Source organism: Rhineura floridana, chromosome 15, assembly GCF_030035675.1.
Source record: "Rhineura floridana isolate rRhiFlo1 chromosome 15, rRhiFlo1.hap2, whole genome shotgun sequence".
Taxonomy (NCBI): domain Eukaryota; kingdom Metazoa; phylum Chordata; class Lepidosauria; order Squamata; family Rhineuridae; genus Rhineura; species Rhineura floridana.
Genome location: NC_084494.1, coordinates 31,762,971 through 31,778,232, shown reverse-complemented (window position 1 = coordinate 31,778,232; position 15,262 = coordinate 31,762,971). Strand labels below are relative to the sequence as shown.

The window sequence follows — 15,262 nt, the reverse complement described above, 5'->3', positions numbered from 1 at the left end:
GCTTGCCCACAGGTGGCAGGGCATGTAGCCCCTGAGCCACTCACTGTGCGGGTGATCTTTAGTTGGCCCTTGACACCCAGGAGACATGAGCGGGGATTTGAACTCAGACTCTGGACTCCCAGCCAGGCTCTCCCCACTGTGCTATACCAGCTGTCTTGGCCATTTTCCTAGCTGACCTATAAAAATCAGCACGGCACACCCTCCAGCAGCTGATAATGGGGATGTGAGTACACCCCTTATTCTCATATGAAAGATCATTGGAACCTAGGAAGCTGCCTTATACTGAGTTAGACCAATTAGTCCATCTACCTCAATATTGCTTACACTGATTGGCAGCAGCACTCCAGGGGTTCAGGCAGGGGATGTTCCCAGCCTTATCTGGAGATGCCAGGGATTAAACCTTGGACCTTCTCCAGGCAAAGGATATGCTCTACTCCTGAACTATGGCCCTTCCCCTGCCTGAACATTACCTTCTTATGTGTTGCTGAAGGCTTAGCTCTATCTCTTGTATGTATGCAGATATGTATGCGTCAATTACATCTTGCCTTGTCTTCAAGAAGCTCAAGACAGCACAGATGATCTTTCACTTCCCCCCCCCGCTTTTATCCTTGCAATAACCCTGTGAGATAGTTATTTCCAAAGGGAAAGCGGCGTTAGTCTCTTGCAGCAGAGACAACAAAAAATAGTGTGACTGAAGTTGCATACACACCACATATTTAATACCCCCCCCAAGAATCATGGGAACTGTAATTTGCTAAGAGTGCTGGGAATTATCCCTCTGCGAGGGGTAAACCTAGGGTTTTTTGTGGAAAGCATTGCCTGTGAATGTCTGCTGTGTACGCAGCCTAACAAATTTATTATGTTTATGCCATAGTAAATGTGTTACGATTGCAGTCCATGTTAAACTGCTCAGAGCCGACCCATTGAAATCAATGGGCCTAAGTTAGTTTAACTAGGTTGGACTGAGAAAGTTGAGAAAGAACTCTTAAGACTTCAACTTGCCCCAGGGTTAAGCTGAGAGGTAGTAATTGGCCCAAGGTCACCCAGTGACCTTCATAGCTGCGTGGAGATTTGAACATGATCTCCCAAGGCCTCCTGTGACAGTCTTGCAACAATACTACACTGGCAATTCCCACTCCTCCCTTTTCTGTTCAGCAACAAGTTATGTATTTGGTGATGGGTAGAGGAACAATGAATTCCAGTTAAGGTGGGAGACAGTTTCTCCCCCAGCTCCAAATAACGTCACATGATTCTCTCCTGGAATATGATAGCAGCCTGATAAAACCTAACAAAGCTCTCAACATGTTATGTGTCTGTAAATGTGGTGTTGTGTGTGCCTATTTCACACAGGAGGTCTGCAACAGTGAGATTTGACTGGTATAATGCAGATCCCCTCCCCTGAAGGCTGCCAGGTGTCTGGCTTGCTGCAGTAGGAACAAAAATAGGCTGCATTGTCAGGAATGGCTTTCCCCCTAGTTGTATCAAATTCAGTATTAAAATAATAAGCAACACGTTGGCATACAGTTGCTGGACTCTGATTCTAAATTCTTTTTGTCAGAGGTCATGTTAACACAAGACGGGGTGGGAGGGGGGAAGTCTTTCCTTTTCACCCACCCACTCTTCCATCCTTCCTTCCTCTCAGTTTCCTTAGGTCTTCTGTTGCAGTCAGAAAAGGGCTCTACGTACACAAAAAAAGAGGGGTGGTGGTCCTACAGTATACAAACCAGCAAGCCAATAGTATGATCTTAATGAAAATATTGGTGGTTATCTGAGTTTCACTAATTTCAGAATTCTCGCCCCCCCCCCCCGCTTACCCCAGCTGATTTCTTCCCGGGAGCCTCATTTTTTAAATATATTTTCCTTATTTGTATCCCCTGCTCCAAGGAGTTTAGGATTGCCTACAGGGGATAATGCTCATTTTATCCTCACAACAGCCACTGTAAGTTTGGAGAGGCTGTGAGTGATGGTGACTGTCCCAAGTCTGCCTAGCAACCTTCATAGCTGAGGACACATGTGAACCAAGGTTTCCATCTATCAATATTGCCATGCTGGATCTCATGATGTTGGAAGTGTAGGATGAGCTCTATAGAATTAAGAGACAATATGGTCCTAGATATGCAGGAATTTCTGTTTGAAAAGCTTGTGGCCTTATGTTTGCATATAGGAATCGTGGTAATGCTTTGGGGCCATGTGTGCACAGAGCTATCTTCCACAACCTGGTGCCCTCTAGTAGTTGTTTTTGGACTGTAACTCCCATCAGACCCACCATGCATGGCCAATGATCAGGGATTATGAGACTTGTAGTCCAATGATGTCAGGATGACACCAGTTGAATGAAAAACCTTGTTTGCAATCTGTGTAACTCAGGGTTGGGGAACTTGTGGCCCTCTGTTGTTGGACTACAACTTCCATAATCCCTGATCACTGATCATGATGTCTGGGGCTCATGGGAGTTGTAGTCCAACAGCATCCAGAGGGCTGCAGGTTCCCCATCCATGTTGTAACTTCACCATGTTTTATTATTTTTCATGTTTTACGTCTTGCACCTCCTCTAGGATGCACACCTTAATGTGGTGAGGGGGTTTGAGGGTGTTGAAGAAGCGGAAAGCAATGCCGTCAGGAGTCTAGACCAAGAGGCTAGATTCCTAGCAGGGTCACCCAAGGCGGAACGGTCAAAGCTGAGACACCAGACGAAGGAAGCCACAGACCTGAACTTACAAGATCTGAACAGGGTGGTTTATAACAGATGCTGTTGGAGGTCGCTGATTCATAGGGTCGCCATAAGTCGTAACTGACTTGAAGGCATATAACAACAATAAAATGTCTTGCAACCGTTCCCCCATTGTGCCAGAGTTTAAACCATGTGCCTGATGGATATCTACCTGCTTGTTAGCCAATGAAGGTCACAGAGCAGGGGAAAGGTGGCAACCTGGAGTCTGGTGGGGAGAGTTCATGACTGACAGGTGGCATCTAAAAGAACAATCGACACACTGGAGGGGGGGAGGAAATGTTGTGCAAAAATTAACTGAACAGGGAATGAAGACACATTGTGATGGTGGTACTGCAACATTGAACTTTTCAAGGATTATGAATATCTTGCTGCAGTCCTTAAACCAAAATAGAGGCAATAAAAAAATCAGAAGACTAGGACTGAGGAGGGCAGCTGTGAGAGAACTAGAAAAGTCCTCCATTGCAAAGATGTATCACTGAACACTAAAGTCAGGATCACACAGACCATGGTATTTCTGATCTCTGTGTATGGATGTGAAAGTTGGACAGTGAAAAAAGCAGGTAAGAGAAAAATCAACTCATTTGAAATGTGGTGGTGGAGGAGAGCTTTGCACATACCATGGACTGTGAAAAAGACAAATAATTGGGTCATAGAACAAATTAAACCAGAACTATCGTTAGAAGCTAAAATGATGAAGCTGAGGTTATCATACTTTGGACACATAATGAGAAGACATGATTCACTAGAAAAGACAATAATGCTGGGAAAAACAAAAGGGAGTAGAAAAAGAGGAAGGCCAAACAAGAGATGGATTGATTCCATAAAGGAAGTCACAGACCTGAACATACAAGATCTGAACAGGGCAATTTATAATGCATGGTGTTGGAGGTCACTGATTCATAGGGTCACCATAAGTCGTAATCGACTTGAAGGCACATAACAACAACATTGTGAAGGAATTCTGAGGAAGAAAGTAACGGGGAGAGGAGGTATGGAGTGGGGCTGACTACTTTTAGGAGAGTATATGAAGGGACCAGAGGCTCATGTGGGGGTGAGGTGGGGGTAACAACAGGGGGTCACGTTTTGGACTCTTTCCCGGCGGAGGGATACGGTGTCTTGTGCGACCCTTCACTCCCCCACCGCCTCACTGCGGTCCCCCTTGTACTGAGCCCCAACGGCGGGTCGCTCCGCGGAGCAATCCCTGCCCTTGCCCGCCTGGGGGAAAAAGTCCCGGACCCTCTGAGAGGCGGACTCCAAGATGGCGGCGCCGCGGAGGTTCCGCGAGGAACCTTAACGGAGCCGGCGTGAAGCAGCAGCCTCCGAGGCCCTCAGAAGTGGAAGTGGCCCTTGAAACGAGAGAAGAAGGCGCCAGACGCTACATTCTGGGTGAGTAGTGCAAGGAGCGACGTTTACGTAACTTACGTTCCTCTGCGAAGAGGAACAGAGGAGCACACATTAGGAGAGGAGCGTAGCGGGGGTCTGTGCATGGCGGGCTAGGCGACGAGGAGCTACGTAAATAACGTAAAGGGAACATCAAAGCGGCCTAGAGGGGTCGCTGCCTGAGCAGCTTTGGAGTTGGAAAAGGCGCCGCGCTAACAGCGCAAGCGGGGAAGGACTGAGACGCTAGTGCGAGAAGTCGGAACCGCGTTACGCAAACGGAATAGAACGCTTTCGGGAATAGTAGTAAGAAGGCACATGGGGGAATCGATATCCTCGCTGCCTCACTGGGGTTTCATTGTGTTAGTGAACAAAACAGTATGAAACAAATGATACATAAATGCCAAATTAAAAAGTACCCAAGCGTTACCGTTAGGGCACACTATATCGAGAGAAACAGACTTTTTGATACTCCTTTTCCATTCGAAATCCCTCCAAATTAGAGAAATAAATAATTTCATTTATAAAGGGGCCTACTATTCGATACACAAAGAGATACCTCGTAACGTCAAACGGGGACCAGACATCATTTAGCTATACTGTAATCTCCTAGTTATGCCAACCAAACGATCATGATCGCAGCAGCTGCTACATTCTACAAAATAATATTGTTTTGAGCTGATGTCTAGAGAGGTTTCTCAACTGGAGTTTGGGAAGAGGGGTTTGTGCTGAATCAGCGCTGGTCGTACTCAGAGTAGACGCATTAAAATGAATGGGCATGACTGATTTAGATGCATTAAATGTCAGCGAATCCCAGAACTTCCAGGTATTCAGCTTGATAGATATGTCATTGCTACTTGACGCAAGATAGTTTTACCTGTTTGTTGATGCAACTTGTTGCTTTTCCTGTATACTAAAATGAGCCTTATGTTTAAGCCCACACTTGTAGGCATAGGCAGCAAGGAAACTGCGTATACACAGTTATATCAGGCTTGTGAGTGGGCCGGCGGAGGGGAGATAAAGCACTCTACCCCTGCTTCGCACCCAGTATAGAAATGTGGTAGGCTGTTGCTGGGAAAGGGGGGACAGCTCTTCATCCCTCCGCTGCCAGCCCCCAGCAGGCTAGTTACATCTTTTGCAGGCTGCTAACTTTGGTGGGTTTATTTGCAAGGTTGACTAAAACAGCTCATATGGCAGCTTGCAAGGCCAGATAAATCCAGTGGATCTATCCACTTGTAACATTAAACTTTGGTTTACTGCCATGTGTACCCATGCTGTCCTCGCTCCTTCATTTGGCTGACTGCAAAGAGGAGATTGTGAGCTTTTGCTTCCACTTTTGTTTTCAAAGAAACCAGTGTTCCTTGTTGCCTCCAAGCGTGTGGGATCTTTGGTTGATTTAAACAATGGGTTGGTCAGACAAGCCAGGAACTAAACTAAACTAGAGTTCCTCATGTTTGGACATACTGAGAAACTCTAGTTAGTTTACTTCCAATTTTCTTTTAGCTGTCCATGGAGAGGAGAGAGCATGGGCTAGCTGTGCCTCTTGCTCATAGCACCAAAATATAGCATTGCATCTGAACCAAGCCAATACAAAAAAACAACAATAGCAAATTAAACAAGCTAATAGCCAATTAATTTTAATTTATTTTATTTAAATAAATTTTAATTTCAGTGTAGTTAATTAAAAGCTCCAGCAAACAGGATGGGCTTACAGTACAATCCTATGCATTTTTTCTCAAAAGTAAGTCCCACTGTGTCCAATGGGTCTTGCTCCAGGTTTAGTATGTGGTTAACCTCCAGATGTTGTTGGACCCCAGCTCCTATCAGCGTCAGCCAGCATAGCTAATGGTCAGAGAAGATGGACATTTATTCCAGCAACAGGTTAGCCACCTTAGCCTGGTGTCTGAAATATAGTAAAGATAATGCCAGGCAAATATGCAGAAGTAATCAGCCCCCTGACCAATGCTGTCATATTACTGAATTACAAATGGTACATTGTAATTTCATTCTGTATAATATTTTATTTGGAAACACCGAAACTCAAAATCAATAATTTTAAGGTGATACTGGTTTTATGTTGGGAAATGTTTGTAAGAAACATAAAAAACAAACATGTTGCTTGCATAAGTATTCAACCCCATGTGCTGTGGAAGCTCCCAGTTTACACAGGTGAAAGAAATTGCCCTATTGAGGACACAGTTCCCTTACCATTGGCCTCCACCTGTGAACCATTAAAGTTGCTGTCACATTGTCAGGATAACCCCCCCCCCACTCTCTCTCTCTCGCTCTCTCTCGCTCTCTCTCGCTCGCTCGCTCGCTCGCTCGCTCTTTCTCTCTCGCTCTCTCTATCTGTTGAAGGTCAGGCTGTGAATCTGAAGGAGAATGAAGACCAAAGAGCATTCTACAGAAGTGAGAGATAATGTAATACAAATGCATAGATTAGGAAAAGGGTACGAAATATTCAAGTGTTTGGATATTCCAGTGAGCACAGTTGGATCAATAATCAGGAAGTGGAAGCGGCATCACACCACCCAGGCACTGCCAAGAAAAGGCTGTCGAACAAGAAGAGCACGCGAATGAGTACATCAGAATTTCACCCTTCCTTTCAAAGTATCTTCTGAATACCACAATACTTGATGTCATTGTAGTGGCCTTATTTTCAGCATGGAAATAGAGCCTAAACTTAATGCTTTTGAATGTTCTTATTGTTCTTATTGAATGTTCTTTTTATGTGCTTTCTCAAACGAAAACTTTTGTTCACCCTAGTCTCCTTCTTTCTTCTGTTGTATCAAATATAATCACACTCAGAAACTGAAATACTGCTGCCTGAAACACGGATCAGATACCTCCGAGTTCAGATACATGGATATAGAGGTGTCTGTTTCCTTTTTAGTGTATTGTATGCAATTCACTTCTCTCCCTCCCATGTCTTGCTCCCCTCTTTCCAGGCAAATAAAAAATGGCCCCAGCCTGTGAACGGCTGCAGTTTCGTTTTCCTGGATACGGTGATGGGGTGTTGCACCGAATGGACCAGTTGCGGGAGCAGAGGCGCTTCTGTGATGTGACGGTACAGGTGAACGAGCTGCGGGTTCCTGGGCACCGTGTGGTCTTTGCTGCTTGCTCCCCTTTCTTGCGCGACCAGTTTCTGCTGAATGACTCACAAGAGGTGTCTGTCTCGCTCTTCCAGAGTCCAGAGATTGGACGCCAGCTTCTGCTCTCTTGCTACACAGGATGCCTTGAGGTGCCCATCAAGGAACTGGTCAGCTACCTGACAGCTGCTTCCTTCTTGCAGATGGGCCATGTGGTGGAGCGCTGTGCTCAAGCAGTCTCCCACTACTTAGTCCCCAAGGCAGATGCCCTGCTGCGGGAGGAGCAAGGAGAGGGGAGCTATCTAGAGCAGGATGGGGAAGAGCGGGAGGAGAAGCAACCTTCTTCACCCACGGCAGAGGCAGACTGTGAAGAAAACAAAGCGGAGGGGCCTGAGTTTACCCCACGCAGCTCCCGTGGCCCCTCCTCTCCCGCAATCTCACTCTCCCTTATCAACTCCGCTGTGGAGATCACACGCAGCTACCTGCAGGGTTGCTATGATGATGACACAAGCAGCGAAGGGCTTCCTTTCCCATCAGCAGCTCCCGCGCCCGCCTCCCAGTGGAGGAACCACCCATTGCATCGCCATCGCCACAGCACAGCTGTGGCATACAGGGATTGGAGGACGGGCAGTGGGATGGCGGCGTGGAAGGTGCCAGGACTGGAGCGTCCCTACCGCTGCCCACGTTGCAGCAGTGTGTTTCAGCAGCTGGGAAATTTTGTGAGCCATGTGCAGGAGCACAAGCTCTTCCTGTGCCTTCGCTGCGGCAAAGTCTTTTCGCAGAAGAGCAACTTGACTCGACACATCCGGGTGCACACAGGCTTCAAGCCCTTCCAGTGCCCCATCTGCCGCAAGTGCTTCACCCAGAACGCCACCCTGCAGGACCATCTCAACCTACACAGTGGCATCAAGCCCCACAAGTGCAACTACTGTGAAATGCATTTCACCCACAAACCGGGCCTGCGGCGCCACCTCAAGGAGATGCATGGCAAGAGCACCGTCCAGAATAGCCACGAAGAGATTGAAGAAGTCACCATTGACTTTGATTGATGTGAGAGAAGGGTGGGAGGAGGGCAGCTACAAACGGAGTAGTAGGTTCTTCCGTGAGGCCAGGAGGAGTCTTCAGGCCAAATGTCCGTTCAGTAGGAGAGGGGCTGCATGAACAGGGCAGGGGGCGCGCTGCAGACGGAGACAGTTGATGTAGTGATGCCATAGGCCGAAATCATTCCTTTTCTAGTAGTAAGGCAAGTGCTGTGATTAGAGTGTTTTCTGTGAGAGAGCACAAAGAACAAAGACGGAACCATTTCCTGCAAAGGAGACGGAATGCCACAATGCAAAGGGAGGCCGTTGAGTGAATAGAGAATGTTGGGCCTGCGTTGAAGGTGGTTTCACATGAAGTGGAGTGAAGCACCTGCCTGGAGCAACGGATTTGGAGTGCTGTAAAGGGCAGCAGAGGGGAGACAAGATCTGGCTCATGAGACACAATCCGCTGGGACAGTCACCTGTACAAGCCACAGTGAAATGAAGGGGAGCAATGCAAGGAGAAGGTGGTACTTTCGTATAGCTCCTTTTCGGTTCATCAGGGTTTGTGCAGGAGAACTTCATGGTGCATTGATGTGTAAAGGGAGTGCCGTTTAGATTTTCTACCTCATGCACTTCCATGTTTTGCTTTGGGCCTGGTGGGGCACTGCAGAGTCAGCCATCTGATTCAACATCAAAAGAACTCAGTCAAGTAGAGGTGACAGGAGATGAAATGTTTATAGCTGATTGACAAATTAACATCGTTGAGTCCAGACAGCACATACCCAAGAGTTCTTGAAATGTAAAATTGCTGATCTCACAATAAAAATATACATGTTACTAAAATTGGCCTGCTTACAAGAAGATTGGAAAGTAGTCAAGATGTTGCTGATTCTTTAAAAGGGACCCATGGGGGAGGCAAGAAATTACGGGCCAGTTAGCCGAAAGTCTGTTCTAGGTAAATTGAGGGAACACATTCATGACAGAATTATTAAGCATATATAAGAACAACTCTTGCTGAGAAATAACCAACATGGCTTCTGCAAAGGGAAGTCCTGCCTAACCAACTTTATCCTTTTGAGAGTGTCTGCATGCATTTGGGTGGGGATGATGTAGTAGACATTATATATTTGACTTCCAAAAAGCCTTTGCCAAAGACAGAGTCCCTCATCAAAAACTCCTGAGTAAATCTAGTCATGGGGCAAGAGGATGGGTCCTCTTGTGGAACAATAACTGGTGAAAAAACAGGAAGCAAACCAGGAATGGGGAGGCCAGCAGCATTTGGAAGGTCACAGGTTCCTCATCCCTGATTTAAACTGGAGAAAATTGAGCAAGTTGCAAAGAGCTCCAAAAAGATCTTTTCAAACTGAGTGAATGGGCAACAAAATGGCAGGTGGTGTGTAATTAAGTGTATATTGGGGCCAAAAAAAATCCTAACTTAATTATACAGCCATGAGAGTGGCTGTATACTATAGCCAGCATGGAATTTTCACATTCTGCCATGTTAAATTGAAAATACCTTCCCCCATGCCATTCTGCTGCTTCCCATAAGCTCATTTCAAAACAAAACCTTACAAAACTGAAACGCTTGCTTAACAACCCTCTAAGTTTTTATGATGAGACATAAAATACTCAGAGAATTGAGAGATCAAAGTGTAAAACGAGGGGAAAACCCAACCCCTTTGGGGCTTTTTTCTGTCAGCGTTCTCATAATTTGTTGAAATTAATTAAAAACCAGCCATTTCACAGAGTACCTGTAATCCTATTACTGACTTTGCCCCATACTCTGACCATCTTCTGGTGATTAAAAGTTTTTAAAATGCCTGGCGATTTTTACTTCATTTAAGAAATGTAACATTGAAGTCAATGATAAGCATGGAGATGCTCAGTAAGAATCAGTAAGAACTGTCAGTGTTCTAAAAGCCAGACTAACAGCTGTTTGGCTTGGCTGATTGGGGCCACACTCATGCCAGACATTTATTTCACTTCAAACAGTCATGGCTTCCCCCAAAGAGTCCTGGGAAGTGTCGTTTGTGAAGGGTACTGAGAGTTGTTAGGAGACTCCTCTTCCCCTGACAGAGCACAAGTGGCCAGAGTGGTTTAATAGCCAGCTCCTCTTCTGAGTATTGCAGCTCTGTGAGGGGAATAGGGCCTCTCCTCTCCTAATTCTCTCATCTTTGGAGATGTAGTCCTGATTGCAGGTGTTGCCAATACTTGCCATATGCTCAGAGGGACATGTTACCAAATTCTTCCAAGCTACACAGGAAGTGGATTGAAGTGTGAAAGACCAACCCAAATTTTGTTTGCATTTTTACAAATTTGTAGGGCAGCACAATATCTCAGAGAGGAGGTCAGGTCTCCTGCTCCCCTGGTGCATTCACTATAGCTGCCCAACTTCCCTGCTTTTTAAAGTTTGATAGAAATATCTGGTGGCTGTAGATATGTTGTTAAACTTCAACATAAAACAGGCATTGGAATACCATGTATAGTCCTGTTTGCACCCTCAGAACAGGGAAAGGTGCATAAAAGAGCAACCAGAATAAGAGCACATCCTGAACAAGGAAAGACTAGAGCATTTGGGGATTTTAGTATGTTGAAAATATGACTGGAGGGTGAGCATGTTAAGGGAATTGTAAATTGTGATGGTGAAGTAGATAGATTTCCTGCCTCATAATACTAAAGCTAGTGAAACTGATGAGTAGGAGAGTTAAGTAAGGGGTGAAAAACAAAACAAAACAATGGGCTGCCAGAGGAAATGCAACAGGCCGCTGGTGAAGGCAGGGAGCTCTCCATCCCTCCTCTTCCAGCCTCTGGCAGGCCAGTAGTTTATTTTTATTTCTATCTTTGAAGGCTACTAACTGCTGTAGGCTTATTTACAAGGTTCTCTTTCATTCACTGTTTTTGGCAGCAAAGACTTTCGCCAGGCCTATGCTTCAAAATCTAGCACCACACAAGATCGTGAGCTTCCCATAGGCGCCTGGTTGGCCACTGTGAGAACAGAGTGCTGGACTAGGTGGGCCACTGGTCTGATCCAGCAGGCTTTCCTTACATTCTTATGCTACAGGGAGTGCAGGCTCTCAAATCGCAAATGAAAAATCATAACTCAGGGACTTTGAGAGCTGCATGATGGCAGCCATAATTCTGTCTTCTTTGTACATCTTACCTTTCCCACAATGCACTGCGAACACTGTCAAAGCATGAGATTAGGGCAACACAAGCTAAAGTCTTAGAAGAACTTCCCTCATGTTGTGTGGCAAGAAGTTGTAGAAGTACAGCATAGATCCTGTTCTGGTTGGCTTGGTAAGGCCTCCAGTTAAAGAACACCCTGGACTGTATGTTTGGAAGGGGACAGTGGTACGGGCCCAGGGAGAGTGAAAGGCTTGCTACACATTTGAGCTCTGGTGACTAAAATGCCAATGGTCGTTTAGGCTGTGCCATCATTCTATTAGAACAGGAAGGCAAATGTCTGGGCAGCTAGGCATTTTAACCCAGCTGATGTGACCCTAAAGCAAGAAATTAACCTTTCAGACCTCATAAAATGCAGTCCAAAATGGAGATGGTTCAGTGGGGTAGGGGAGGAAGTAAGATAGTCCCACAGTCACCCTAAGGGTGCCAAAGAAGAATAATCTGGATGGGAGAGGAACCACTGGTGATGCTATTAGGCCCCAGTGTGCTTATTGGTACAATTACTGTTTTTTTGTTTCTAGCTAAGATGCATTCTGAGGAGCGGAGGCGGGGGGTAAAAAAAGGGTTGAGACATGCTGGCAACTTTCTGCATCTCCCTAAGGAATTCTGTCTCGAGTTTTGAGAACCTTTGTTCTAGACTAAACATTTCTTTCCTAGGGCTTCTATAACCCATTACCTCCTATATGACTTCTGTGCCCCATTGCTCATGTGATTTTGTTGAGAGTGTGTGCTGTTTTGTATTTAAGCACCCGCAATCTGATATATCCTGTCAACAAATGAAATGACTCAGAATGCACCAAGAATAATCATGTGAGGTGAATTTCAGGCAAAAGATGTGGCATCAGGGTTATATTCCCATCTCTTGGGTCCAGGATATATGGTGGAAAATCCTGGGAATCCCTCTGTCAACAACCAGAGTGTTAGGGTACCCTGAAAAGCAACATTAGTCAATTAAAAAAACCCAGCAAGACAATATCTTTATTACAGCCAACCTGAAAGTCACAAAATAGTGAGCAAACGTTTGTGTTTTAAAGAACTCTTCATCAGATGGGATGTTAAGCAAGGGAGGCAGTGCAGGGAGAGAGGGGTGGAAATCTGACTTGGCATTCAAGCACAAAGCGCATTGGTCTTCTTAAGACAGAGCACAGGAAGAGGTAACAGACTTAATTGGGTTAGGCCCTCCTAGATGTTGTTCAGATATCAAGTTACATCTAGGGATGCTGAGGCCAGGACAAAGAAACAAACAGCGGCTGATTCCCCATTTTTGAAAACATAAAATCCACTGATTACCCAGGACTGTCTCCAGCCTTGGCTCCTTCACTGGAGTGGTGCAGGGAATTGTATGGTTCCCTGCCTTGAGGCTCAGTGATCCATCCTACCTGCAGCATGGTTTGATCTTACAGATGCCCCAGTCAGTACCAGAACTCTGGCCCAGCAAACCTTTGTTGCCAGAATCATATGCCATACAAGTAGACTTGTAGCACCTGTTGCGTCTCCTTTGTTTCTTATAAAGATACAGTATTTCTATTTTGAAACTTGTGGTGCCTATGTTACCTGTTTTGCTTCTGATGTAGGGGAAGAGAAGGCCTAGCAAGAGAGAGTATGAAATCCTGAAATAGCATCTGTTTCCTCCATCTGCCAGTTTCTCCTTCTGGCCTACCTGATCTTGTGGCTGCAGCAGCTGTGCCAGTCAATCTCTCATTGCTGGCACCCCCAAAATGCTTTCTGTCCATGTTTCTCAGTATGCTTCATACAGCAGTCCTATCTTGGTGCTCACCTGCCCTTGTTTTGAACTCTTGCTACACACTGGATTCCTTGCTCATCTCTTCCTTTTGTTGCCATCATTCCTTGTTGGTTAGCCTCTTGTTACCTGCTGAAGCACTGGGTGTCCACTTCCCTTTCAGTGTCTGATGGGTGCTGGAATACTGTGCAAGAGTTTCAGTGCTAAACTGCTAAGCTAGCATCTTTATTAAAATCTCACTAAAGTCAGGTCAGTCTCTTGCTCAGACAGGGACTCTTGAAAGGGAGAAGCTTTACTGCTGGGGGTTCTTCAAGCTTTCAACTAGAGGGGAATAGTCTTACATGACATGCCACTAAAGTCCCATATTGTATGCCAAGTAAATTTATGCCCAGGGTTTTGCTTTGACAGATATTAGAACTTCTGCCAAGATTCATATTTTCAAGTTTTTTCAAAGAAATGAGTTGGCTGGAGAGGGTACCGGGGAGGGTGGTGGTCCGTGATAGGTTGGTTGTGTTGTAGATAAAGAAGCAAGATGTTCCGTGGGACTCTGGACACGCAACCTCTGGTTCAAAGCCTTTTCACCCGCACTGAGGATTAGAATTGTGTTTATAAAACCTGGGATTCTCAGCATAATAGTTCCCCATGACCTCTGAACTGATGTAACCTGCCATCAGGGGAGCAGTTAATACCCATGTCTGCCATCCCCTTTTGCCCTTAACACTCAAGGGCATTCTGTGGTACTGGTGCAATAGCTAGCTAGCTGAATGGAGCCATGCAAACAAAGCAGTTCTCTGACATTTACAAGTCAGAGCAACATGACAGAAGTGTATAAAATGTATGGTACAGAAAAAGTGGATAGAGAAAAGTTGTTCTCCCTCATAACATTAGAATTGACATTGAATAAAGCTGAATGTTGGAAGATTCAGGACAGACAGGAGGACGGATGGGATATAAATCTAATAAATAATAAATAAAAAAGTATTTCTTCATGCAGCACATAGTTAAACTGTGGAATTTGCTTCCACAAGAGGCAGTGATGGCCATCAACCCAGGTGGCTTAAAAAGAAGATGAGACAAATGCGTGTAGGACATGATTATCAATGTCTACCGGCTACGATGGCTGTGCTCTGCCACCAGAGTCAGAGTCAGTATGCTTCTGAAACCAGTTGCCAGAAGCCGCAGGAGGGGAGAGTGCCATTGCACTCAGGTCCTGCTTGCGGGCTTCCCGTGGGCATCTGGTTGGCCACAGTGAGAGCAGAATTCTGGACCAGATGGATCACCGTCTGATCCAGCAGGCTCTTCTTACGTTCTTATTTTGTCTCTTGCTGGTGTTGTGTGGTACCCAGAGAACCTGTCAAAGGAAGAGTTAGAGCCAGGAACGGTCAAAATGTTTCACATATGCCTACCCACCATATAGCATAGGTGGAAGTTCTGTGCATTTGGAAGTTTGGAAATCACGTGGGAGACGTTCCCGCACACAGCTCAGGTGATGCATATAAATTCTGCAGAGGACAATGATACATATTTAAGTGAATTTGCATTGGAATGTCTCTTAATGGTGAAAGGCGCATCAAACTTGGGGCATCCATCAAATGTATCTTTGCTGCACAGAGTAGTCTGAGCTCTCTGCCAGCTTTATTCACCCAGAGACATGAGATGAACGCAAACAAATTGCTTTTCAGATAGATTCTGCCGGTCTGTTACAACCTTCTTCAACCTTGGGTCCCTAGATGTTGAATTCCTGTCATCCCAGCCAGCTTCGCCAGTGGTCACGGGTCATGGGAGTGTTAGTCCAACTACATCTGGGAACCCAGGGTTGAAGAAGGCTACTTTAAATGCAAGCTCTTGGAGACAACAACAAAGTCTTAAAGACTAGCAAATTCTTTATTGTCTTCCATTTTATATCCTACCTTTCTTCCATCATGGAAGCCAAGGCAATGTATATTTGGTTTGCAGGCAGTCACCTATTCAGGCACTGACCAAACCCTGACTTGGTTGGCTTCAGGAAGGAAGTGGTCTCACATGCTCTCCCATGTGTTTTCAGGCCATGCCAGGTAAGGCTGGGAGACACCCCAGTCTGAAACCCTGGAGAGCCACTGCCAGTCAGTGTTGACAGTAC

The 15,262-nt window shown here is 45.7% G+C and overlaps 1 protein-coding gene across 2 annotated transcripts; it reads left to right on the top strand.

The window, feature by feature from the left end:
• The first annotated feature begins 3,864 nt into the window (after positions 1-3,864).
• On the top strand, positions 3,865-9,062 carry LOC133370967 (zinc finger and BTB domain-containing protein 26-like). Of its 2 annotated transcripts, XM_061597967.1 has the most exons (3): positions 3,865-4,117; positions 7,057-7,181; positions 7,296-9,062. In XM_061597967.1, the coding sequence occupies exons 2-3, from the start codon at positions 7,068-7,070 to the stop codon at positions 8,244-8,246; spliced, it is 1,065 nt and encodes a 354-aa protein (XP_061453951.1). In that variant the 5' UTR covers positions 3,865-4,117; positions 7,057-7,067; the 3' UTR covers positions 8,247-9,062. The 2 variants fall into 2 exon arrangements, with proteins under 2 accessions (XP_061453951.1, XP_061453950.1); XM_061597966.1 differs by having other exon boundaries at positions 3,866-4,117; positions 7,057-9,062.
• Positions 9,063-15,262: the final 6,200 nt, after the last annotated feature.